The sequence below is a fragment of the Scyliorhinus torazame genome, chromosome 22, assembly GCF_047496885.1.
Source record: "Scyliorhinus torazame isolate Kashiwa2021f chromosome 22, sScyTor2.1, whole genome shotgun sequence".
NCBI classification, from domain to species: domain Eukaryota; kingdom Metazoa; phylum Chordata; class Chondrichthyes; order Carcharhiniformes; family Scyliorhinidae; genus Scyliorhinus; species Scyliorhinus torazame.
Genome location: NC_092728.1, coordinates 70,872,578 through 70,898,279, shown reverse-complemented (window position 1 = coordinate 70,898,279; position 25,702 = coordinate 70,872,578). Strand labels below are relative to the sequence as shown.

At 46.0% G+C, this 25,702-nt stretch overlaps 1 protein-coding gene across 3 annotated transcripts in view; it reads left to right on the top strand.

Moving 5' to 3' along the window:
- The window catches only part of whrna (whirlin a), a 283,777-nt gene extending 263,653 nt beyond the window's left edge, over nt 1-20,124 (top strand). For all 3 annotated transcript variants that reach the window (XM_072488313.1, XM_072488312.1, XM_072488311.1), the window contains 2 exons: nt 14,901-15,023; nt 17,932-20,124. In XM_072488313.1, the coding sequence (XP_072344414.1) occupies nt 14,901-15,023; nt 17,932-18,114 (306 nt within the window). In that variant the 3' untranslated portion in view covers nt 18,115-20,124. The remainder of the gene's footprint in view (nt 1-14,900; nt 15,024-17,931) is intronic.
- The last annotated feature ends 5,578 nt before the right edge of the window (nt 20,125-25,702 follow it).

Below are 25,702 nucleotides of genomic sequence, written 5' to 3'. Positions count from 1 at the left end.
GGCCTACAAATATCATTTGACAAAGATATTAATACCTTTATATGAAATTGGTATTTGAAAGCTTTCACCCTTCAAACGCCCATCTTCCCAGTGTAATTGAAATATTTACCCAAATGCAATTCAAAATATTAGAGCCAAATGAGGAACTTCCATTTTGCATCTATTACCAACTAACATAACAGAAACTGCCTTTTCGTAAATATGATCAGGTCTTGGATGAAGTGAGTCCTTGTTATGTACCTTAAAGTCTTTGCTGCCGGTCTGTACTGTTCAATTGTTTTGTTGTTCTGTGTTGGATTGTGAGCCTGCTAACTGATCTATGCTCACAATGCTTGATTAGTCAAACCTGGGTGTGGATTCAGAGCAAGGTAAACAGACACCACAGAAACAACTAGAAGCTGACCTGTAAGCGTGTATGCCGATGTTTTGTGATTGCAGAGATATTTTAATACTTTTACAAATAAACTTGTTGCCCACTTAGAAATTACTGTCATCTCTGCATTGCTGTGAGATATATAAAATACATAACAGTGTCCCGTGGATATGCTGCTCTTCCTCTGAAGAATAACCTTTCACAGTCCAAATTTGCCTTTAACAGAGTTTCCCGGGGTAGTTCAGTTCACTCACTAACCCACAGAGTGGGGGTACATTCATCTGAAATGATTCCCAATGACTGGTCAACCTTCCCCAAACATTTGACAGCAGAAAAGAGAGAGAATGTTGACGAGAAATGGGGCTGCAATAAATTAATTTTATTGTGTGAAGTTCAGAATCCAATTTGACAATAAAGGAGCACAGGAATGTTCAAAACAATTGTATTGCTCCATATTATTTTGAGAATGCTTCATGGCAAGTTGGGGTTGGGCCTAGGAAGGGTGGTCCTTCAAAGTGTCGGTGCAGATTCGATGGGCCAAATGGCCTCTTTCTGCACTCTAGGGATTCTATGATACTGTCCTCTGATACTCTCAGTCTGGGCACTAGAAGTTAAATGAGAGCAATGTGAGCAATGCGCAAAATTTTCCGTTCTTCGAGGTGCAGGACCAGGCTGCAGTCGGCCTTTCTTGCCACATTGTCCAGCACTGAGAGGAAAGAAACCCTGGGGACGTGTCCCATGCTGTCACACTGTCACTGCGGGTTCTAAAAGAGTCAGCAATGTCACCCGCACACACACATGGGGAACCCCCTCCACCTTCCAGGGGTACTCCACCACCTCATGGGAAATACCTCTCATGAACACAAGGACCCCCCACACGCAAAGAGTGACCTCATGGGGCTCCCCAGATCATGCCCCCGGCATTGACTGAGGGCAGTGCAAGGGTGCCAGGGGTCAGTGCCAGGGCTGTGCCAGGGTCCAGCCCGGACATTTCCCTCTCTCCCCAGGTGCTGTAGTTACCTGTGCGCAAATGGCGGGTTCTTTTCACCTGGTTTAGTTTTTAAACCTTGCCAACGGGAAGATCTGCAGCGAACAAGGGTGCAAAATATCCGAAACTGTGTACCTGAACACCCTAGTCAATGGAGTGTCTTTTAACATTGCAGTATGAAGCACACAGTTCAGCGTAGATCACAAAGTTTCAATGAATTGTGAAGAATTGAAATTTAAGCAATCCGTTAAATTCACGTTAGCTGTCCAAAAAGCTCAATCTGGCAAAGCTAATGATGCTTTGCAGTTATAGGATGAGATAAAATAGACTATAATGTAGAAACATAATTGGGAATTATTTGAGGAGCAGGATTTCGGCCTCAATGACTGAATTGCCAGATGAAAGGGTCCAATAAGAGGTAGGGTACTGAGGCATGATGAGTGCTTCCTAGCTGTGGGGAGTGAGCACCAGAGCTATTAAAACAGTAAAGAGTTCCGTCTGTAGAATGGAAATACAATGCATGATATGAGTGCAAACTGCCAAAAGATTGGGAAAATGGTCATAGTAATAGGATGATTATTGTGTTTAGAAATTTCAGAATTAGGAGCAGAAGTAGACAATTCAGCCCTTCGAGCCTGCTCCTCCATTCGATCAGATCATGGCTTCTCTCTTCTTGGTCTCAAAACCACCTTCCTACCTGTTCCCCAAATCCCTTTAACCCATTTTTTATAATCTGAAATATATCTATCTCCTTCTTGAAACCATTTAATGACTCAGACTCCATCACACTATGGGGCAGCAAGTTCCCCAAGTTCATCACCCTCTGCGAGAAGTAGTTCCTCCTCATCTCAGTTTTAAATCAACCGCCTCTCAACCTTTATCTGTGACCTCTTGATCTAGATTGCCCCACAAGGCGGAACATTTGGTCTACCTTTACTTTATCAACCCCTTTTAGTATTTTACATACCTTGATCCGATCCTCTCTCGTTATTCTGAACTCCAGCAAGTATAAACCCAAACTGTTTAATCTCTCCTCATACATCAACCCTTTCATCCCTGGAATCAATCTGATGAACCTCCTCTGAACTGTCTCCAGTGCCACCACATCCTTCACCGAATAAGAAGACCAAAACTGGACACAATATTCTCGATGTGGTCTCACCAACACTCTATATAATTGCAACAACACTTCTCTACTATTATATTCCAGTCCTTTTGCAATAAATGCTAAAATTCCATTTCCTTTTTAATTTCATGCTGCATCTGCATACCAACTTTCGCCCATTCATGAACAAATATACTCAAATCCCTCTGCCCGGATGCATTTTGAATCTGCTTTCCATTTCGATAATAATTTGCCTTTCTATTTTTTCAGCCACATTAAACTCCATCTGCCAAATGTTGGCTTGTTCGCCTAGCCTATCAATATCCGTATGTAAACTCTTTATCTTCCCTTTACTGCCTGCTTTCCCACCTATTTTAGTATCATCTGCAAATGTTGATATGTTACACCCTGTCCCTGTTTTCAGATCGTTTATATAGATTGCAAACAGTTGAGGTCCGAGGACTAACAGCTGGCACCCCACTACAGTTCACCAACCAGAGAAGGACCCATTTATCCCGACTCCCTGCTTTATCAGTCAGCCAATCCTCCATCCAATCTAGTACCCTACCCCCAATCCCCCCGCAACCTCACCTTTTGGTCAGTCTTTTATGCAGCACCTTGTCAAATGCCTTCTGGAAGTCTAGATATATCACATTCACAGGGCCCCCATTATCCACCCTCCTGGTTTTGTGCTCAAAGAACTCAAGCAAGTTTGTCAAGCATGACTTACCCTTCATAAAGCCAAGCTGATAATGGTGGATAGAACTTTGTCTTTCCAAATGTTCAGTCATCTCCCCCTCAATGATTGATTCCAGCAACTTCCCCACCATAGAGGTCAAGCTAACCGGTCTAGTTTCCTTCTTTTTGCCTCTCTCCCTTTTTGATTAGGGGTCGTCTCATTAGCATGTTTCCAATCCACCGGGACCTTTCCAGAATCCAGGGAATTTTGAAATAACTTAACCAACACCCAACACATCCACCATCTAGCTGCTAACCTCCTTTAATACCCTAGGGTGCAGGCCCAGAGACTTAGCTGCCTTTAAACCCATTAGTTTATTCAATACCTTCTCCTTAGTGATGGTTATCGCAACAAGTTCCTCTGCATTAACTGCAGTTAGTGAAAATGTTTTATTATCTTCTACTGTGAAGACAGAGAGAAAATATTGGTTCACTGCCTCCGCCACCTCTGTGTTTGTAAAGAACACATGAGAACTCACCTGTCAGAACCTGTAAACCAAAAGAACATTTGGGGCAAAAAATTTGGCTTCATCACACCTGGGTTTTCAGAACTACAGGTGTGACTTTGTATCCAAAATGGTGTCATGCTCCAAGTGCACAATTCTGGTGAGGGTAGTGCTGAATGTCATTTTGGGATGGGCCAAACCAGAGGCATCCATTATAAACATCAGAAGCCGACTTTAGGGGCGGCACAGTGACACAGTAGTCAGAACCATTGCCTCACAGCGCCAAGGACCCGGGTTTGATTCAGACCTTGGGTGACTGTCTATGTGGAGTTTACATGCTCTCCCCGTGTCTGCATGGGTTTCCTCCGGGTGTTCTGGGTTCCTCCTACTGTCCAAAGATGTGCAGTTTAGGTGAATTGGCCATGCTAAATTGCCCTTTGATGACCAAAGATGTGCAGGTTAGGTGGGGTTACAGGGGAATATGGCCGGGGGTGGGGAGTGGGGGGGGGGGGGGGGTTGAGGTAGGGTGCTCCTTCAGAGGGTCGGTGCAGACTTGATGGGTTGAATAGCCTCCTTCTGCACTGTAGGGATTCTGTGGGGATTCAATGGATTAGACTATGATCAATTGTAAATATGGAGTCAAGTGCTTGATTCTGCTCCCTCTCGCCATCTTGGTTTGAGTTTGAGGCCACTCCTGGGAAAGCCAGTGCAAAGCCGCAGAAAATAAAAAATGGGCTAATACTCAACTTAATGACCAAAGTTCCTGGTCTCAAGATTCCAACCTCATTTCCAACTCTGACCTCCAGGCAATCCTCTGATCTCCCTCTCCGGGCCCTTTCTCTAAGCACCCTGCTCCCACTCCCATCACTCTCCGAAGCCCAGTCAACTCTCCTTCACCTCCTGGATCGAAAGGGCTGATGCATCAACATGCGTAGGCTCCTATCACTGAGCCCTGTTCTTGTCAGTGGGAACCGATGCTCAGCACCCTGAACTCCCCAGACCTTTTCACTTGAGTGTGGGCTGCTTTACTCTGTGGGTTAGTGGCTATTAGCTCTCTGCAGATCAGATGCCCCAAAATGATGCAAACTATTTCTTAGTCCTTAATGACAAATGATTGTCCTAAAACCTGGGAACAATTTCTGTACATTATTCGTACAAGTTGAAATTGTTGTAATTGAGCTGTAAGTGATGACAAAGCCCGCCAGCTCTGTGCAGCTTGCTCATATCTCATTACCCCCCCACTAATTGTCAACTATAATTAATTTCATATTTCATGCTCTCCTGGGCTGCTTTCGCCTGACTTTAAATCACTTTCAGGCACTTTTAATCGCATTAGTGATTTTCTTCGTCATTTCACTTTTCATTATGGCACACTACTTACATAATAAATCCTGTTCAATCAACCCTTTCACCCACCATAATATGGGATGGACTGTCTCCCGTGCAGCATCCTATCTCCTTCAGAAGAGCTCTTTTGATCAACCTTTACTTAGCGTTCCAATGGTTCATACAATGGTTTGAATCAAAATAAATTTGGTTAATTGCTGGCGGACCATATTATAACATAAGGTAGCTAAATCGCTGATGAAAGCGGAGACTCCCCGAGTTAATAGCCGAGATGTTGATGATCTTTTCTTGCAGAGCAGGAAAACTACCATTGCTGTTTGTGCCCTTGTTTACTGGTGGTCTTTAATGGTCTCCTACAACTATTGACATACCTGCAAAGAGGTCCTTCCATTGAAATATTCAAGGGCATATTACAGCAACAGAAAGAGGAATGCTGCACAAAATGTCAATTGACAGGCTGTCCCCAGGAGGCCGGTCGAGAGTTAGAATCTCTACAGTGCAGAAGGATGCCATTCAGCCCATCAGGCCTGCACCAACTCTCTGACGCCCTCACCCTATCCCCGTAACCCAGTAAGCCAGCCTTTGGACACTAAGGGGCAATTTAGCATGGCCAATCCACCAAACGTGCACAACTTTGGACTGTTGAAAGTAATCGGGGAACCCAGAGGAAATCCACACCGACACGGGGAGGAAGTGCAAACTCCACACGGACAGTCACCCAAGCTGGAATTGAACCTGAGACCGCAGTGCTAACCACTGTGCAACTGTGTCACTGTGCCGAGGAAAAGCAAACCCTTTTATGTTGTTTAGTTGTGGATGTGTCTTTGTGCTCCTAATTTCAGAAGCACGGGTCCCGCTAAAACCATTGGTAACCCAATGTAAACTCACCAGAGCTACCGAATTTTGGTTGCGGGGAAGTTGCTGCCAGATTTAACACATCTAACAAGTTTTCATCGTGGTTACTGGGAGTAGAATTACCGGATTTAAATCATAGAGGCGCAACTTGGAAATCTTCAGAGTGAAGATCAGCCTTGGGGAGAAACTGATAACAATTAATCAAGATAATATCTTGGTTGGAGGCACTGAGGTGTATGATGAAAGATGAGCTTAACCTGGGTTATGTTTCCTGGAGATGACAGCTTGATCTGTTTAATTGCAGTTCCCTGGTCTTCTCCTTGAGATAATTCCCAATTTGAGTCCACCCAATAATAAACAATGCGTGAAATGAGGCACCTCTCAGGAAAATCATGGGCTCACAACCCCTCATTTTCTGTTCATTCTTTCAACTAGCCTGAATAAACTTATTTTCCAGGTCAGAATTTTGTATAGCATCCTTTAAAACCTCTCTGACGCTGGTTATTGACCCATCTACTAAGGGGAATGGTTTATTCCTACCTGCTCTATCTGTCCCTCACAGGTTTGTACACCTCGATCATGCTCCCCCTTGGCTTTTTCTGCTGTAAGGAAACCAACCCCAACCTAATGAAGACATTTTGAAATATTTCCACATTTCTTTAAATTCCTCAGTTATGCATCTGCAAGCTTCTGGAGCAGGGCATTTCACAGCTTTCACGTGATTTGGTTTTACCAGCTGAGCTTTGACTATTAAGATTCTGTTCTGTTCTGTTGTAGATGACTCATAACCTTGTCCAACCTGTCAACGACCTTCATTATTTTAATCATCTCCATGCACTATTGTGGATGGCCGTTTGGCAGAACAGGTTCGACTGGCCAAGTGGCTTCCTCTTGTTTTTAGATTCCGATACATTGTCCGCAAGGTCCGATGACGCCACAGCTTTCTTCATGAGATCGAAACCAAAGTAAAACTGGCATCACGGGGTGGCACTGTGGCACAGTGGTTAGCACTGCTGCCTCACAGCTCCAGGGACCTGGGTTCAATTCCTGCCTCGGGTGACTGTCTGCGTGGAGTTTGCACTTTCTCCCCATGTCTGCGTGGGTTTCCTCCGGGTGCTGCTCTGGTTTCCCCCCACAGTCCAAAGGTGTGCAGGTTAGGTGGATTGGCCATGCTAAATTGCCCCTTAGTGTCCAAAAGGTTAGGTGGGGTTACACGGTTACGGGGACAGGGTGGCGGCGTGGGCTTAAGTAGGGTGCTCTTTCCAAGGGCAGGTACAGACTCAATGGGCCGAATGCACTGTAAATTCGCTGTGAATCACAAGTGTAACAAGTTGAAAAATATGAGGCAGTTTGGTAGGCTACCTCTCCCCTAACAGGTTTTTTCAAACTGCCCATGGTGATATTTGATGTGTACAGCTTTTGAACAGTCATATCTTGGCAACGGGTTGAGATTTATGTAACGCTGTGAGAAGGATTTAACCAAATGTCTCCTGTGACAATAGACAGGCGCAGCATAATCCTAATCCAATTAGAATATTTCGTTCTAGACTAATTAGTGGGTGCTATTTTTCATCTTTTTTAAAAACTTGTTTGCGTTCAGATCTCGGCTTCATCGGAATTTATAAATTAGGCTGGGCATATTGATGAGAAAAACGACTGAGATGACACTTTATCAGAATTAATGAAGTGTGATTAAAAATAACTTGCACAGGAATCAAGCAGCCCGCAATTAGACTATTGAAAGCTGACCTCAGGATGCAACCTCAAGCCCCTACACACCGCGCAACCAGTCCTGGCTATATGTTTATGCTGACAAAGCATTTTCTGTTGCTATTCAATCGCTCTTTATGCTCAGAGAAACGACTGAGTTATTGGATTTCCCTTGCTCTAAATTATCTTTAATCATTAATGGTTGAATTGTCAGGGTGGATCTTTAAGCTGGTGCAAAGTAATGGCGGCTGTATTGTCAGCGGCAGCGGCATATAAGCAACGCAGGTGCATAATTTAGTGTTTGCAGCAAATGTTTGCACCACAGTTACGTTGATTGGGAGACAAAGCGATGTGCAGCCGCTTTGCAACTATGGGGCAGTCAGTGTTTTAAAGTAACAAGGCATTGAAGTGCAGAGGATCAGAGGGATCTTGGTGTGAATGTGCATAGATCTTGAAGATAGCAGAATAGATAGATGTGACACTGTCATAAATGTAAGAACTGCAAGGGTTAATGAAATGTCTAACTCAACCACTAGAGGGAGCTAGGTGTACAAGTATATAAGACATTGATGCTAAGCCTTGCGGGTGAGAGGTTGAGGAGAAGACTGGGGAACAGACTGAAGGTAAAATAGTGTGAGTGAGAGCAAATCACAGTTAATGTTATAGTGTAGAGATTAGTAGTAGAAGAGCGTAGATTATATGTTTATTATCAACTGTGTATTATCTAAGAGTAAGTGTCGAATCCAAATTAGTAGTGTTAATAAACGTATATTTTGTTCAATTTAAAGCTATTTTGTTGTCTTTGTGAACACTACTCCAACCATCCTAAATTTAGCAACACATAGATAAGGTGGCCAAGAAGGCATATGGGATACTTTCCTTTATTAGCCAAGGCATAGACTTTAAGAGCACGGAGGTTATGTTGGAGCTGTGTAAGATGCTGGTTAGGCCACAGCAGGAGTACTGTGTACAGCTCTGGTCAGCACATTGTAGGAAGGAAGTGATTTCACTAGAGAGGGTGCAGAGGAGATTCGATGAATGTTGCCTGTGCTGGGGCATTTCATTTGTCAAGAGAGGCTGGTTAGACTGGCGTTGTTTTCCTCAGGGCAGAGAAGGCTGAGGGGTGGGGGGGAAAGCTGATTGAGATGTATAAGATTATGAGGGGCATTAGGCAGACAGGAAGAATCATTTCCCCTTTCAGTAACCAGGGGCATAGATTTAAGATTTAAGGCAGGAGGTTTAGAGGACAGGTGAGGGAAATGTTTTTTTCACCCAGAGGGTGGTGGGAGTCTGGAATTCACTGCCTGAAAGGATGGTAGAGACGGGAACCCTCACAACAGTTAAGAAGTATTTAGGTGAACATTTGAAACTCCATAGCATATAAGGCTATGGGCCAAGTGCTGGAAAATAAGATTAGAATAGATTGGTGCTTGATGGCCGGCGCAGACACAATGGGATGAAGAGCCTCTTTCTGTGCTGTAAAACACTATGGGCGCGACTCAACAGAAATGAAACAGAATCCCGTGTCAAGCGCATTTAGCCAGCCAAGCGATATCTAACGGGGCTCGGATTTATTTCGGGTCCTGTTTCCTGAGGATTGGAGCTCCTCAGTGCAGGAAGAGATTGTCTCAAGACTCCCCCCCCCCCCTCCCCCAACACAACCCCCAGACCTCCCAACTCAACTTTAAGGGGGTCATCAGGGTGGGGCACACCCAGGCCCAATCCCCAGTACAAGCAAAATGCCACCTGGGCACCCTGGCATTGGGTATCCAGGTGGTACTACCAAGGTGAGCAGGTGGCACTATCAAGTTGGCATCAGGGTGCCATGGTACGACCCTGCCCAGAGCCCAGCCACCCAAGGGCCCCTGATCCCCTGGGTGACCCCCCCCCCATGACCTGGTATGCTTGGCCCCCATTTTTGGAGGCCAATACTGCCACTTGCTTGGGGTCTCCGGGGCATGGGAGTTAGATCCCGCACCTTACTGCAGCACTTTAATATGCAGATTAGGTGGTCTGGATCCTGCCCATCGTGGGTGGGATCTAGATCACGACATCTTGCAAGAACTTGTTAGATCCTGCGAGGTGTGTTGAGCCAGGTAAATCCAGTGAGAGGCCTCTCGCGGGATTTACTGTCCATGTTGTACTCCGGCCTGAGGTGAGAGTAACTGCACTTCACTTCAAAGCTACATTTTGACCAAGTACATATGAAGCAAGACTTGGACAATATTCAGGCTTGGGCTGACAAGTGGCAAGTTACATGCATGCCACGCAAACACCAAGCAATGATCACCTCCAACAAAAGCAAATCTATCTCCCCTTGAAACAGTCGCATTACAAACACTGAATCCCAATTATCGAAGTACTGAGGTGGGGGTTACCATTGACCAGAAATGGAACTGGACCAAACATAGAAATACTGTGGCTACAAGAGCAGGTCAGAGGTACTCAATCTGCTTAGCCGCATTCTTAAGGCACCTTCCTTGGCCATCAAGTCCCAGGGTGGGACCCGAACATGGAGCTACTGGCTCAGAGGCAGGAACGCCACTCACTGAGCCACAAGTCCTCCAGATTGCTTGCATGTAGTTCAGAATAATGCCAACAGCACTGGATTTGATTCCTGTTCCAGCTGAGGTAGACTTGGGCATCCTTCCCCAACCTGAGAATGGAAGGGAACAACAAACCACCAAAGACAAAAGCTGCAAAGAAAACAGCTCAGGATAAAAAGCCAAAGACCTGCCTTCAAGCTGAGCACAAAACCAACACCATCACTGCAACAAGTCTTCTTCTCTTGTAAATTTGGGTTATCATTTTTAACCCGTCTCTCTAGGTGTAGCCACTCCAGCTTTTTTAAAGAACTATTCAGGCCTAGTGTCAGAAATGGCTGGACCTTTCCCAGCCGATGGCTTTGGGAAACAGTGTAGCTGCTTGGAGGTGGCTTCCTATGGCAGACCAGGAGGCCGGCACTACAGGCAGGAGTTGAGTCCCTCCACAATGGTGATTTGACCGCTGAGTATATTTTTTACTCAAAAGTTTGGAAGGTTGGGGAGAGGGCAACTCAAAATGCTGCCACTCTTTATTTCAGTTAACTGAATTGGCAGCTAGCTGCAGCCTGCATCGAGGGCCTGCTTGTCGTCCGTATTTGGATTCCAATCATCGTGTAGGCCTGATCGCCCACTCATGCTGAATCAGGTCACCTTGACTGAGTCAGTTCACCAGACCGTGGCAAGTAAAAAACAATTCCTCTCTGTGGGACGTTTGTATGGATGGGCCAGGCTTGGTTGATGAGGATCTTATTGCTGTTTAAAGCTCTGCTGATGCTCACTGGCAGATTACGAGAGGAAGGCTGACACTTGTGGAGTTGAAGCCTATCAAAAGTTGTCGCTTTCATAAAAGATGGGGAAGTATTTCTTTTCAGAATTTTTTTTCTGAGAAACATTTTATTGGAGACGTCTTCAAATACATATGTATGAAAGATAAAAACACAAAAAACAGCCGCAGCAACAACAAAAAAGCCAATACATCCTTACACACCCGTCAACAATCTTCGCCCCAAAAGCAGTTGGCGCAGATTGCAAAATGCATGGAGACGGTGAGGAAGGAGATGAGGGAGGTTTTGAGTGTGCTGGTGGAGGAGGCGGTTTCCCCGGTGAGGACGGAGGTGGCGAGCGCAGTGGCGGAGGTGCGAGAGCAAGGGGAGGCGCTGAAGGAAGTGGAGGAGACGTTATTGCAGCACGGTGATCAACTTGCCTCGATGGGGAAGGAGATGCGGAAGGTGATGGACATTAACAAGGATCTACGAGGAAAAATGGAAGACCTGGAAAACAGAGCCAGGCGACAGAATTTGAGGATTGTGGGGCTGCCCGAAAGAGTAGAAGGACCGAAGCCGACTGAGTATTTTGCTTCGATGCTGGCAAAACTATTGGGGGAGGGGGAGGATCCCTCCCGATATGAACTGGATTGGGCTCATCGGTCGTGGAGGCCTGTACCAAAGGCGAGTGAGCCGCCAAGGGCAGTGACTCTGTGCTTCCGTAGGTACAGTGTGAAGGAGAAGGTCCTGAGCTGGGCTAAGCAGAAGCGGGTGGTGCAGTGGGCTGGAGCTGGTATACGTGTATACCAGGACTTTACGGTGGAGCTGGCGAGGAGGCGGGCTGCCTTCAGCCTGGTGAAGAGGGCACTGTACATTAGCAAGGTGTGGTGCGGCACTGTATATCCAGCGAAGCTGAGGGTGACTTACAAGCTCAGGGACTTTTATTTTGGAACGGCGGAAGCAGCGGAGGAGTTTGCGAAAGCAGAAGGACTGTGGCAGAACTGACAAATTGAGGAATGGCCATGTGCAGATGTAACCTCATGACTGTATTTTCTTCTTTTTTGTATCACTGCGCGCGGGTGTAGAGGCTAAAGGAGCCAATGTGGTATATATTTGGACAAGGGAAGGGACGGGACTTTCACTCGAAATGAGGGCTCTTTGGGGTGTAGGTGGATATGTGGGGTTTGTGTGCTAACAGGGGATCTTTGGGCTTTCCTAGGGCCGGGCAAGGGGGAAAGGGACCCGGGCGGGGGCCTCCACGCTGGCCGGTTTAAGCCGGCCAGTGAACGGGAGTGAGGTGGGGGGAGGGGCTGCGGCCATCGGAGCCTGGCAGAACAGGGTCCGAGTGGTCTAGCCGGGGTGGAAAGTTGGGGGGAGGAGTTTTACAAGAGGCAGTGGACGGGAGGAGCTGGAGACTTGGGGGGGTGGGGGGGGGGAGCTGTGTAAGATTAAGGGTGACTACGGGTAATCCCTGATTCCTTTTTGTCATTTGTTTATGTAAACATGCGGGTTGAGGTTTGGGGGTCGGTGGGTAGATGGGATCGTTGTTATTATGGGGATTGATATATCTTGCTGACTATTGTTTATTGTTGATGGATGTAAATGTGGGAGAAAATGTGAAAAAGGAGGCGAATAAAAAAATTATTTTTAAAAAAAATCTTCGCCCCCCCCCCCCCCACCCCCCACCCCCACCCCACTCTACCCGCTGCCACCCCGGTGCACCCCCCCCCACACATTTTTAAAACTTTTAACCCACACCCCCAAGCCCAAATAGGAAAAGCCCCCCCCGCACCCCGCTGACGATTCAATGCTCCTTAAAGAAGTCAGTGAACAGCTTCCACCTAGAGATGAACCCCTCCTCTGCAAACTTGATTTTCCCTAAGTTCAGGAACCCTGAATTGCTGACCCATATCCCTACTCTAGGCAGCTCCAAGTCCCACCAACACAACAAAAACCTTCTCCGGGCTATCAGTGATTCCAATACATCGATCTCTCTCCCCACCTGCACTCCTGGATCCTCTGACACTGCGCCGTTTCCCCCCAAAACCTTGAACATTATATCTGCAAATCCTGTCCAAAACTCCCTCAACCTCGGACATGCCCAAAACATATGGACATGGTTCGCCAGCCTCCCTATCCTCCACTCCTGGAAAGAACCGACTCATCCTGGACACTGTCATGTGGGCCCCGTGTACCATGTTAAACTGGATGAGACTTAGTTGTGTGCACAACGAGGACACATTACCCCTCTGTAAAGCCTCACTCTATATGCCAGCCCCCAGCGGCGCACCCAGCTCTTACTCCCACTTGCGCGTAACTTCCTCCACTGGGACACTCTCTCTCTCTTCAATAGCTCCCCATACATATCTGAGAGCTTGCCCTCCCCTATTTCCACCTCAGACCAGGAGTTTGCCCGACATCACCGGGGGTGGCAGCGTCGGAAACAAAGGTACCTCCTTCCTCATGAAGTCCCTAACCCACAGATACCTGAACCCATTCCCCTTCGGAAACTGATCTGTCCCCTCCAGCTCCTCCAGGCCTGCAAACTTCCCTCAAACAAATAAATCCCCAAAGTATCTAATCCCCACTTGCTGAAACTCTCAGAACCTCACATCCAACCCCACCGTTGCAAACCTATGACTGTCACGCCCTTAATGCTGATACCACCACTGGGCTTGTGGAGTATCTAGCTGGCGAGAACGGAAGGGGCGGCAGCAAAGGTGCCCTCAAACTGGTCCTTTTACACGAGGCCACCTCCAGCCGTGCCCACACCGACCATTCTCCCCCCCGCCCATTTCCTAATCATTGCAATGTTTGCTGCCCAATTTGGCAAGTTCGGCAACGCTAACCGCGCCCCCCCCCAACCATGCCCCCACCGATCCCTCTCCAAGAATACCCTCCTAGCTCGCAAAGCCTTACCCTCCCTCACGAACCTCAAAATCATCCCATTCTCCGCCCAAAAATCAAAGGTTTTCAGAGGTTCTCAAACACAAACAAAAACTTTGCCAACACCATTTTCTTTACCGTCAGGACCCGACCAGCCAATGACAATATCAGCACATCCCACCTCCGAATGTCCGCCTTCATTCCCTCCACCAAACGTACATAATTCAACTTATGCAGCTGGGCCCAACTCAGCGCCACTTGTACCCAAGGTAACGAAAACTCGGCCCTACCAACTAAAGCAGCAGCCTCCCCAAACTCCTCCCCTGTCCCGGGAATTAATTGGGAATATCTCACTTTTTCCCATGTTGAGATTTTATCCCGAAAAGAGGTCGAAAGGCCCCCAAATCCCCATGATCCTGTCAAAGCTCCTGAACGGGTCCAAAATATACAGCAGGAGATCGTCCATGTACAAAGAACATCGGTGCTCCACCGTCCCCACCCCCATCCCTCTCAATAGTCCTCCACCCCTCGAGACAGGGCAGCACGGTAGCATTGTGGATCGCACAATTGCTTCACAGCTCCAGGGTCCCAGGTTCGATTCCGGCTTGGGTCACTGTCTGTGCAGAGTCTGCACATCCTCCCCGTGTGTGCGTGGGTTTCCTCCGGGTGCTCAGGTTTCCTCCCACAGTCCAAAGATGTGCAGGTTAGGTGGATTGGCCATGATAAATTGCCCTTAGTGTCCAAAATTGCCCTTAGTGTTGGGTGGGGTTACTGGGTTATGGGGATAGGGTGGAGGTGTTGACCTTGGGTAGGGTGCTCTTTCCAAGAGCCAGTGCAGACTTGATGGGCCGAATGGCCTCCTTCTGCACTGTAAATTCTATGAGACCCAAACTGCCGATGGCTCAATCACCAGGGGAGAGCGGGCACCTCTGCATCATCCCACCGCTGCAACCTAAAGTACTCCGAGGTGACCTTGTTAGTCCGAACACTCACCTTAGGCACCTTACACAACAACCAAACCCAGTCCACAATTTATTTTCAGTTCATGTTGCCTTTTGATATTAGCTGAGAGCATAGGAAAGCAGAATTGGCTGAATTACAGATGATCATTTTACTAACTGTTGCATTTTTGATCCCTGTCACAGCCTGGCTTATTGGAGCCAACCTCAGTGTTGGTGAGAGTCCATAAAAGTGCACCCACTCTGGGCATTGCCATTGAAGGAGGAGCCAACACCCGCCAGCCACTACCCCGAATAGTTACCATACAGGTAAGTTATTAGACAGTGAGTGCTGCCAAATGACTATTTTCCTATTTATGCATTATAGTTCTCGATGAGGAACCACAGAACAGGAGAGATAAAGCAGCCATTACTCTCATAGATGGTGCCAATAAACCTGAGCATTACCCTGTAAAACCTGGCAACTATGCTTGACCCTAGGCCAATGAACTGCAAGGCAAAACTTCTGTCATTATATTCCCTGAAGTTTAGATCACCTTGATCCACTCCTGAATAATAAATGCTCCCAATTTAGTCTTCAATTCTTCCTGGACTTTGTATTCGTTTGACAAGCTCAATAAAGGAAGCAATGTGGATGCATTCTGTAGCAGTTAGGGTGTGTATCGGAGTTCATATGTATATTTGGCCCAATTTTAACACTGTGCAAGTAATTGCGATAACCCTTCTGTGGACCAAGGGGATCACTGATTGATCTCCCCCTTAGGCTTTGTAGAATACTAGTTCCCGTGGTGAGCAGGCAGAGGCCCTCCCAGCTGGAGCTCAAAGCGGGACCTGTAAATGTAGCTCCCAGATCAGGTCGGCAGTTCCCGATCGTCCGGGGCTGGGACTTGTGGTAGCAGCTTTATTTTCAGTTTAAAATAAACCAGTTTGGCCTTTCACGCCGCACCTCCTGGTATTATTACATGGATAATAATTGAATGGGTTAAAATCAGGATCATTTGGACAGAGTAACGCGGGCTTTGCTCATTGTCTGACTGAACTATACCTGACCTGGAAGTGCTTGATGTTTAACACCAGATACCATAAGAATAGTTAGAAATTGAACACATCAACTTCTCCCCATGATGGAGAGCTAAAGCAGCTTTGATTCTGATTATTTGGTGTCTAGCAATCTGTGACAAGTATCCAGAACCCATTCAAACTAAGATAAGCAAATCTAAGATAAGTAAATCATGGGCAGCACGGTAGTACAGTGGTTAGCACTGTTGCTTCACAGCTTCCCAGGTTCGATTTCTAGCTTGGGTCACTGTGTGTGCGGAGTCTGCACGTTCTCCCCGTGTCTGCGTGGGTTTCTTCCGGGTGCTCCGGTTTCCTCCCACAAGTCCCAAAAGACGTGCTGTTAGGTGAATTGGACATTCTGAATTCTGTGTACCCGACCAGGCGCCGGAATGTGGTGACTAGGGGCTTTTCACAGTAATTTCATTGCCGTGTTAATGTAAGGCTACTTGTGACAATAAAGATGAAAATGAAAATCGCTTATTGTCACAAGTAGACTTCAAATGAAGTTACTGTGAAAAGCCCCTAGCTGCCACATTCCGGCACCTGTTCGGGGAGGCTGTTACGGGAATTGAACCGTGCTGCTGGCCTGCCTTGGTCTGCTTTCAAAGCCAGCGATTTAGCTCTGTGCTAAACAGCCCCTCCTGCAGACTCCGCACAGACAGTGACCCTGTGCTAAACAGATGGAGATGATAATTATTGGATGAAAGACTGCGATGGAATTCAAATACATACCTTTCAGTTTCAAACATTGACTTTACAGGATAGTATATTAGTTAGTTCCAGCATCCTGGGCTGGTGTGTGGTCAGTTCCAACCCCACTTGACCCGGAGTCACAACACAGGTAAAATTAGATGTTTTTTTTAAATTTCAAGGTGCTTGGCTGAGCCCAATAAACTGCAGCTATCATCTTTATAACTTCAAAACAAATAACCTTTTATTACGTACTGTATAGTAATTAAACTGACAGAAAAATATAACTGACTATCAACTGCCCCTTTCCCAACTCCCTCTTCCTTCTAACAACCCCCACACTCTTTATATACACACATACACACACACACACACACACGCACACGCACAGAGGGGGAAGGGTGGTGGAAAAGTAAAGAAAGGTAAAGAAAAGCAGCACGGTAGCACAAGTGGATAGCACTGTGGCTTCACAGCGCCAGGGTCCCAGGTTCGATTCCCCGCTGGGTCACTCTCTGTGCGGAGTCTGCACGTTCTCCCTGTGTCTGCGTGGGATTCCTCTGGGTGCTCCGGTTTCCTCCCACAGTCCAAAGAGGTGCATGTTAGGTGGATTGGCCATGCTAAATTGCCCTTAGTGACCAAAAAAAAGGTTAGGAGGGGTTATTGGGTTATGGGGATAGGGTGTAAATGAGGGCTTAAGTGGGTCGGTGCAGACTCGATGGGCTGAATGGCTTCCTTCAGCACTGCATGTTCTATGTTCTTAAATAAAATAAAAGCATAAGGATCTTTAATGCACTGGGATGCCTTCCAGTTAATGTCTTTCTGAAGTTCAGGCATTCGTTTTGGTACTTCTTCCTTCTCGGCTTGAGATGGTTTTCTCTGGCAAGGTTGTCTACTTTCTCTCTAGGTTCAGGACCATTTCAGGTTTGCAACAAAGATGTGCCAGGCACTCATTGGTTTTAGAACAATAAAGCAGTTCTTTCCTTCAGCAAGCAAGAGAGAGTGTTCCTTCTCCTTATAAGGTCGAAACACTGGCCAATTCTCTCAGAAAGCATCACACAGGAACCAGTCACTGACTTGTCAAGCAGAACACTGTCCCTGGCCAACCCACCAGTTGCCAGTTAACCAATCGATCTGACTTACTCCAAAACTGGTTTCTAAGAATCACTCAGCGCCAAAAGATTTGGCGTCTCCTCACCAAATATAAAACCTGGGAACACAATACCCCGAAATGCAGGCTGCTACAGATTGAGCCTTCTGCTTAAAGGCACATTCAGATTATGAGTCCACGGATCAAAAATAATAAACTAAAATAAATGAAAACAAAGAAATAACAGGGAGTACTGTTATGTAGTCCAGGGGCAGGGAGGAAGTATTTCGACATTTATTTAAAGGACAAATTAGTAGCTTCCACATTGGAGAGGGATTGTATATCAATGAATTTGCCTAAATGAAGCATTGTCTTTTCCAGAGAGGAGGATCGGCACATAACTGTGGGAAATTGAAAGTCGGCCATGTGATTTTGGAGGTCAACGGGATTCCACTTTGTGGGAAGGAACACAAAGAAGCTGCACGAAGAATAGCGGAAGCATTTAAAACCAAAGAGAGAGATTACATTGATTTCCTGGTAACAGAATTCAATGTAGCACTTTAGGAAGCACTGCTGCGGACACATTGCTGCTAACAAACTTCTCTTCGACGAGCTAAAAATATTGTACCCTCATTAAAACCCTAGGCTTTAGCAATAGACGCAAAAGAATAATTCGACTCCTCAGATACGATATTTACATCATTGTTCCTTGAGGACCTCGTGCTGTCTGGTGTCTGGAGTAGGATCCACAACAAGAAGAAAATGTAACTCGGTGCATGTGCAAATCCAGTTTTGGGCTTCAATTTTCCCACTGATTTCAGTTTTCTGAATGATCTCTGTGCATAGAATATGTACCTTTTTCTAAAAAAAAATAGTTAATGATGCAGTGCTATTATCCTGCTTAACCTGAATCAGGGATAATGTTGCAGACTGTAATACTATCTTAGGAGACCAACAATTTCATTTTCACTGCACTCTACAATTTGGAACTGCTCCAAGCCTAGAGGCTCCGAGAAGGCCTGAGAGAGAGAGAGAGCTGGGCCAAAGACTGTGTTTCTCTGTGGCTTCTTTCCCTCTCTCCACTACTGGGGTGGCAGAAGGGGTGGCTGGGTGAAGGGGAAGTGGGGAGAAATTCACTAGATTTACTTGATGAGTTGTCTGTGCTCAGATGTCCTGTTTGCACTGTCACGCTCAAAGTGCATAAGGTCTCACAGAAAGAACTGTCTCCTTCAGAGAGTATTCCAGTCCCATCAGGGTTGCCAACTCTCCAGGAATTCCCTTTGGCCAGGTAAGGGAGGGGGTGCAGTTCGCATTGTGGGGTCATACAATAAAACCTCCAGGAAATATCCAGCCCAAGGCCTAAGCCCTAATTCCCATGGCAACCTTAATTTGCTTCATGCAAAATCAATGAATATTAGAAGAGGAGGTTGTTTCGGTCAAATGTTCTCCACACGAATGTCAGTTGTCCATTGAAGTTAAGAGTGACAACACTAAATCAGGTTGGTTCTTGAAGATTGTGTACTGCTGTCACTTCTGCATGGCTGCAAATATTCATGAAACGCACCAGTACAATGGGTTAACTAAGAAGATTCCAAGGGCCCTGATGCTCTGAAGAGTGAAAACCACTCCAGTTTGAGTCCCTGAAGTAGCTGCATAAATCCAGCCTTACAGCCCTATTACGTGGCAAGAGTCAGATTTCCTGGGAGGCAATGTATAGCTCCAGTTGCAGGAAAAATTTCTTGCTTCTAACCTTTGGAGGGAAAACCCCACTCGTTGAAATCAGATTCAAAATGCGTCTGGGTGTCTGTCCATGAATCGCAGAAAGTCGGTATGCAGGTACAGCATGTAATTTAAAAAGGCGAATGGAATTTTAGCGTTTATTGCAAAAGGACTGGAGTATAAAAGTAGAGAAGTGTTGTTGCAATTGTATAGGGTGTTGGTGAGACCACATTTGGAGTATTGTGTCCATTTCTGGTCTCCTCATTTAGGGAAAGATGGGGTGGCAGTGGAGGCAGTACAGAGGAGCTTCACCAGATTGATACCAGGGATGAAAGGGTTGACGTATGAGGAGAGATTGAACAGTTTGGGCTTATACTCGCTGGAGTGTAGAAGAATAAGAGGGGATCTGACCGAGGTATACAAAATACTAAGAGGGACTGGTAAAGTAATCGTAGACTAAATGTTCCCCCTTGCGGGGCAATCTGGAAAGAGAGGTCACAGATATAAATTGAGAGGCTGTAGATTTAACACTGAGATGAGGAGGAAATATTTCTCGCAGAAGGTGGTGGATTTGTGGAACTCGCTGCCCCGTAGTGTGGTGGAGTCCGAATCATTAAGCGGTTTAATGAAGAGATAGATATATTTCTGATTTTTAAAATGGGTCAAAGGGATATAGGGAACAGCCGGTGAGATTTCAGACCAGGAAGAGATCAGCCAAGATCTGATTGAATGTGGAGCAGGCTCGAAGGCCTGAATTGTCCACCTCTGCTCCTAATTGCTATGTCCCATGTTCCTAAGCACAGTTTCAAGTTGTGGTATAAAGCATCGTTAATTTGGCCTTAAATGTAAATATATTAGGGGTGGGTGGGGTGGGAGAATTCCCAGGGTCACTCTTCATAATGGAGAAACTATTCTTTATCTCTTGCTCGTCTTTAGTGGTAAAAGCAATCATGTTCAGCATCTGTCTGAGGTGTTTGGTAGGATTCTGGTTGGTAAGTAGGTGACGGTCAAGGCCGATCTGTGTCTGGAAGGTTCTGTTGCAAATGGGACCAGGTATATTTACAAGTGTGCTACAATCAGCAAAAAGTGGAAATCCGCCCAGTTCTATACAAGCCTATTTTTTTGTTTTTTCTTTCATGGGATGCGGCAAGGCCTGTATTTGTTCCCCGAATTGCTGAGTGGCTGGCTCAGCCACTTCAGAGGGCAGTTCAGAGCCAACCACATTCGCAGCGGTTCTAGAGTCACCTATCGGCCAGAAGATTTCCTTAAATAACAGCAGTGAAACAAATGGCAACCGACGACAATTTCGCTACCGCCATTACCGAGACTAGCTTTCAATTTCAGATACTATGGGCCGGGATTCTCCATTGTGAGTTTTCCCCGTCACCGGCACCAGTGAGGACAGAGAATTTGCCGCTCAGCCAAATCTCCCGTTCATTGCAGAATCCCGCTGCCATGAACGTACGGAGAATCCCGCCGTATTGATTGAATTTCAATTCCACAAGCTGCAGTGGTTCCCTGGGCAGTCGCCTGGGGCCTCCGGGATGACAAGTGACATTACCACTGGCTCAAACACCCACTGCAGCTACACACGAGGAAATGAATGCTATCCCTGACTGAGCAAGTTTGAAAAGTTCATCTCTTCCCTGCTTTCTCCATATTAATTCGCCACGGTCAACTTTGGATTAAGGCAGCTGAGTCGCCGATTGAGGAACCCTGGGGTCTGTGAGTGGATTCTTTTCAGGCCAAAACACGGACAAAGTCGGTTGTGCACTGTCTCAATGCTCGGAGGCATCATAAAGTATATTATGGGATGGAGCCCAGTATGTGCTTCAGCTCCTCGAAGTTAATACTAAAAAAGCTGTTCACAGCACGGTGGGAATCGCGTTAATAGTTTCCACCCCCTCCTTTGTGACGTGACTCAAACTTTGTGCATTTCTGTTCACAGGACAGTTTCTGACATAATTCTGCTTGCGCTGTGCAATGTGGTGTGAGCGCAATTATGCAGCATTGCAATGAAATTCAAATCCCAACCCGCGTATTGGTGTATCCCTCAGGTTGAATCATGGGATGTGGGGAGTGAGGGGAAAAATGGAGTTGCAGCCCAAGATCGACCATCGTCGTATTGAATGCGGCCCACTGCAGCCCTTATTGTCTGATACTGTTCTACCCAAGTTGGGTAATTTTGAACATCAGGTGACATCTGGTGGCCACTTTGACACGGTGCAGTTGGAAGTTAAGAGAAGTGATCGGGCTCAAAGAGCTGTCAGGCAGCAACGGGTAAATGGCTACAGTCAGAGGCAATCTACTTCCAGAGTTCAGCTTCAAACAGTGCAGAGAATGAAATTCTGGGACTGAAAAGTTCACCACACAATTGAATGCTCTTATTGCAAGGGATAAATGGAGGAAACACCAGACTCTTATCATTTGGGTTTCAGTTGGGTTTTTTTCCCTCCCTTTTAATACTCTATTAGATTGTTAAATGGTGCTGGAGGTGGTGACATTTCCTCAGCAGCAGTGTTGTAAGTTAAATGACACAGACTTTGGTACTTAGGCATTGATGCCCATACCACTGTATAATATTGAACGTAAGAACTAAGAGCCGATATGGGACATAGAATCTCTACAGTGCAGGAGGCCATTTGGTCCATTGAGTCTGCACCGACCCTCCGAAAGAGCACCGTACCGAGGCCCATTCCCTTGCCCTATCCCCTAACCCCACCTAACTTTAGGACACTAAGGAGCAATTTAGCTTTGCCCATCCACCTAACCTGCCCATCTTTGGATTGTGGGAGGAAACCGGAGCATCCGGAGGAAACCCACGCAGACACGGGAGAACGTGCAGACTCCACATAGTCAGCCACCCGAGGCCAGAATTGAACCCAGGTCCCTGGCGCTGTGAGGCATCCGTGCTGGCCACCGTTACTTCACCGTTCAATAAGAACATGGTTAATCTTCGGTCTGAAATTTCATTATCTCACCGTTTTCCTCTACCCATTGTTTCCTTAGACTCCAGAAACTACCCATCTCTTAAATGTATCCAATGGCTGAGCATCCACAACTAACCAATACTCTGTCGATTCACAACCCTCTAACTAAATACATTTCTCCTCATCTCAGTCCGAAAAGGCTGACCCCTCCTCCTTATGACCCCTAAAGTTCTGGGTCCGTCTGCCAAGGGAAACAGCCTCTCAGTGTGGACCCACTCAAAATCTTATGTCTCAATGAGATCACCTCTCATTCTTCTCAATTCCTGCAACTCTGCGCAGGATAATGGCAGCACGGTGACGCAGTGGGTTAGCCCTGCTGCCTCACGGTGCCGAGGTCCCAGGTTCGATCTCGGCTCTGGGTCACTGTCCGTGTGGAGTTTGCACATTCTCCCCGTGTTTGCGTGGGTTTTGCCCCCACAACCCAAAGGTGTGCAGGCTAGGTGGATTGGCCATGCTAAATTGCCCTTTAATTGGACAAAAATAATTGGGTACTCTAAATTTATTGAAAAGAAAACTCTGCGCAGGATTTTCGGCAACCCCGCCCCACCCCACGTGTTTTCGCAGAGGCGCTCGCTATTGGCCGGCGGTGGGACATTTCGGTCCCGCCGCTGTCAACGGATTTTCCTGTTTTCTGATCCCTCGGTGGCAGCGGGCCACCGACGGGAAGGCCGGAAAATCCTACCCTATAGGTCCCATTTACTCAATCTCTCCGCAGTATAAGGTGGTTAGAAATTAATCCATGGGTCATAGAATCATACAAGGATGTAGCACAGAAGGAAGCCGTGCTCATTGTGCCTATAGTGAATGATGAATGATCCAATTTGTCCCACTCTATTGCCCTTGCCCCATAACTCTCCAAAGTTAGCGTCTTCAAATATTTATTGAAATGCCTTCAAAACAGCTACTCATATGTAAGTTTGTTTTTCGTTATTCCTGTGACGTGTAATCTGCCTAATAATATAAAAGGGAAGTGTTTCTAGAGAATTTGCTACTATTGCAAATTAAAGCAGTATAATTAAGTATGCCATAAGTCCTGGAGTGTTCATTAACTTGCTTGTGAGCTTGTTCCAGTATTCCCCCACACATGTTCTCGAGGTCTCACATTTACTTCTCTTACCTTGACGCTACTTTAATTCAGTTTTTTTATCTCGGCTGCAACCACGGACCCAGTAGATCTGCAAGTCTACCATCAGGATAATGGATTACAATACGGCTTTCAAAGTGTAAATACTGGGAGATAGCCGAAGGCCGCAGGTCTCTCAGAATCCAAGTTCGAATGACACTAACATGAAATTACTTACACAGGAATATAGCTCATAGGTGTTACTATGACAACCGATAAACTTCTCCGTTTGCAACAAAGATAAATCTTCTGTTGTCATGACGGGTTTTGTGTTAGCCTTCAAGATTATGTTCTGATAATTTGCAAACAATTAAATTTGAGAAAAATATGAACCCCGTCTCCTACTTTGCAGAATCTAATGTCCCTTCCCTGAATGTTTACGTTTGACCCCCATCAATGCCCATTGACCTCTTTCAGAGGAGGGGCAGGTTTGGCATTGTAAAGACTCATGGTTCAGAAAAATACAGTGGCAGAAGAGGCCCTTCAGCCCATCAAGTCTGCACTGAAATATTAAAACATCTGATCAACCTAACTAATCTCATTTGCCAGCATTTGGTCCATAGCCTTGAATGTTACGATGAGCTTAATCCACCAGCTCCCCCATCTGAAGGATGGTTAAAGCCAGAGCGTATGACTTGGGGTGGGGGAGACCATGAAAAAGATGACAAAATTAAGTCGTTGCAGTACAATCTTCTACTTGTGTGACTTGTAAAATCCTGACACTTTGCTTCTGATGTTGCACGTGGGAATTCCATGTGGGTGCTGCACACAATTTTCCAACCATTGAATGAAAGAATTCCCAGACAGCGTAATCAAAAAAGTGGCCCCTCAGCTGTATTTGAGAGACACACGGCAAGCATGTGGCCAGAAGTGTTTTACATTGTTGAAACTACAATGTGCGCAGCTTAGTTTGCGCTTCAATTAAAGTGATGGCACCCAATTAGAACAGCATGTGACGATCTGAAATATCTATTTGAAAATGTGAATCCTACATTTCCTGTCATGGTGGAGGTGAAAACACCCCTCTGGTCCCCAGGAAGAACCCTTTTCTTCTGAAGGAGATAAATCGGAACGGCTGGGGAATTTGGAAGAGGAGAAACAAAGAAGATTCCTTCACAGTATTGTCTTCAATATGTTTTGTGTGAAGCAATTTGGAACAAAACTGAAAGACAAGATGAAGTGCTTTAGAAAAACAACTTTCATATTGGCAGGTATGGGAAATTATATATTTTCGCACAAAATTAAATATTACAGAAGCAATTATACAATCCCCTTGCTACCATTACTTAGGTCGTTTGGTTAGAAACAGGACACTTCAAGGTAATGTACAGAGCATTTCAAATTATCTGCCTAGTTAAAGTATGTTTCCTGACTAAGTCCAAGATGGAAAATGAAGGTTGTTTCTCTGAGGAAGACACTATCTTATGCTGAGGTATGGTTGCTTGGGCATATTTTCCTCACAAGAAAAAACATTCTTGCCTGAGTAACATTTGAAGCCCGACAGTGTGAACATGCCAGTTAACCCCAAAGGGGATATTGATGTTGGCTGTCTACATGTCAAGGTCCCTGCCCTTTTCAGCAGGGGTCACTGGGCAATCGGCAAACACAACCCTGACTTTTCTCCCTGCTTCCTAGCGAATGGGGCAAAATGCGACCCCCCCCCCCCTCCTGCCATCGCCAATTCAGCTAGTTTAAATCAAGCCCACGAGACCTTCTTGTGATCCAGTTCCACGAAAGGGATCAGAGGTGGGCGTGAGCGGAGGAGGAAAATAGTTTTGTCGATTGATCTGTAATATGATAATTCAATGAAGACTGCATTGCTCCACCCAAGGGACTATTGTTGCTGTGCCAGAGTTTTGAAGGAACACAGTCTTGTCCCACCTCTGCTTTCTCCTTGGCTGAATTTGTTTGACCTCTGTGTTCTTTTCCTGTGAGGTGTAACCTGTTGATCCATTCAGTGCCAGGATTGTGCAGTAAGTGCTCTGCTGTCAGTTTCCCTTCATCACTGCCACACTGTGCGTCAATAGGGTGAACTTTCTCTTTTTTTTTGTAAATGGATTTGTTTATAGTCAGGCTAATTATTATGGCACTGTGTACTCACATGAGCCCATGTCTCTCTGTCGTTTGTACAGTTTATTATACAGCTTTGTAAATGGCTTTTAAATGTCATTATTGTATTTGTACAGAATTAGTGCTTTTCATTTTCCAATAAATCAAACAGAATACCAGCACAAGCTTTTGCAAAACTTTTATTGTGGTGCATTGACGTTTCAGTTATTAACAATGAGAATTCTATGAGCTAATGCGCAATTCCTTCACC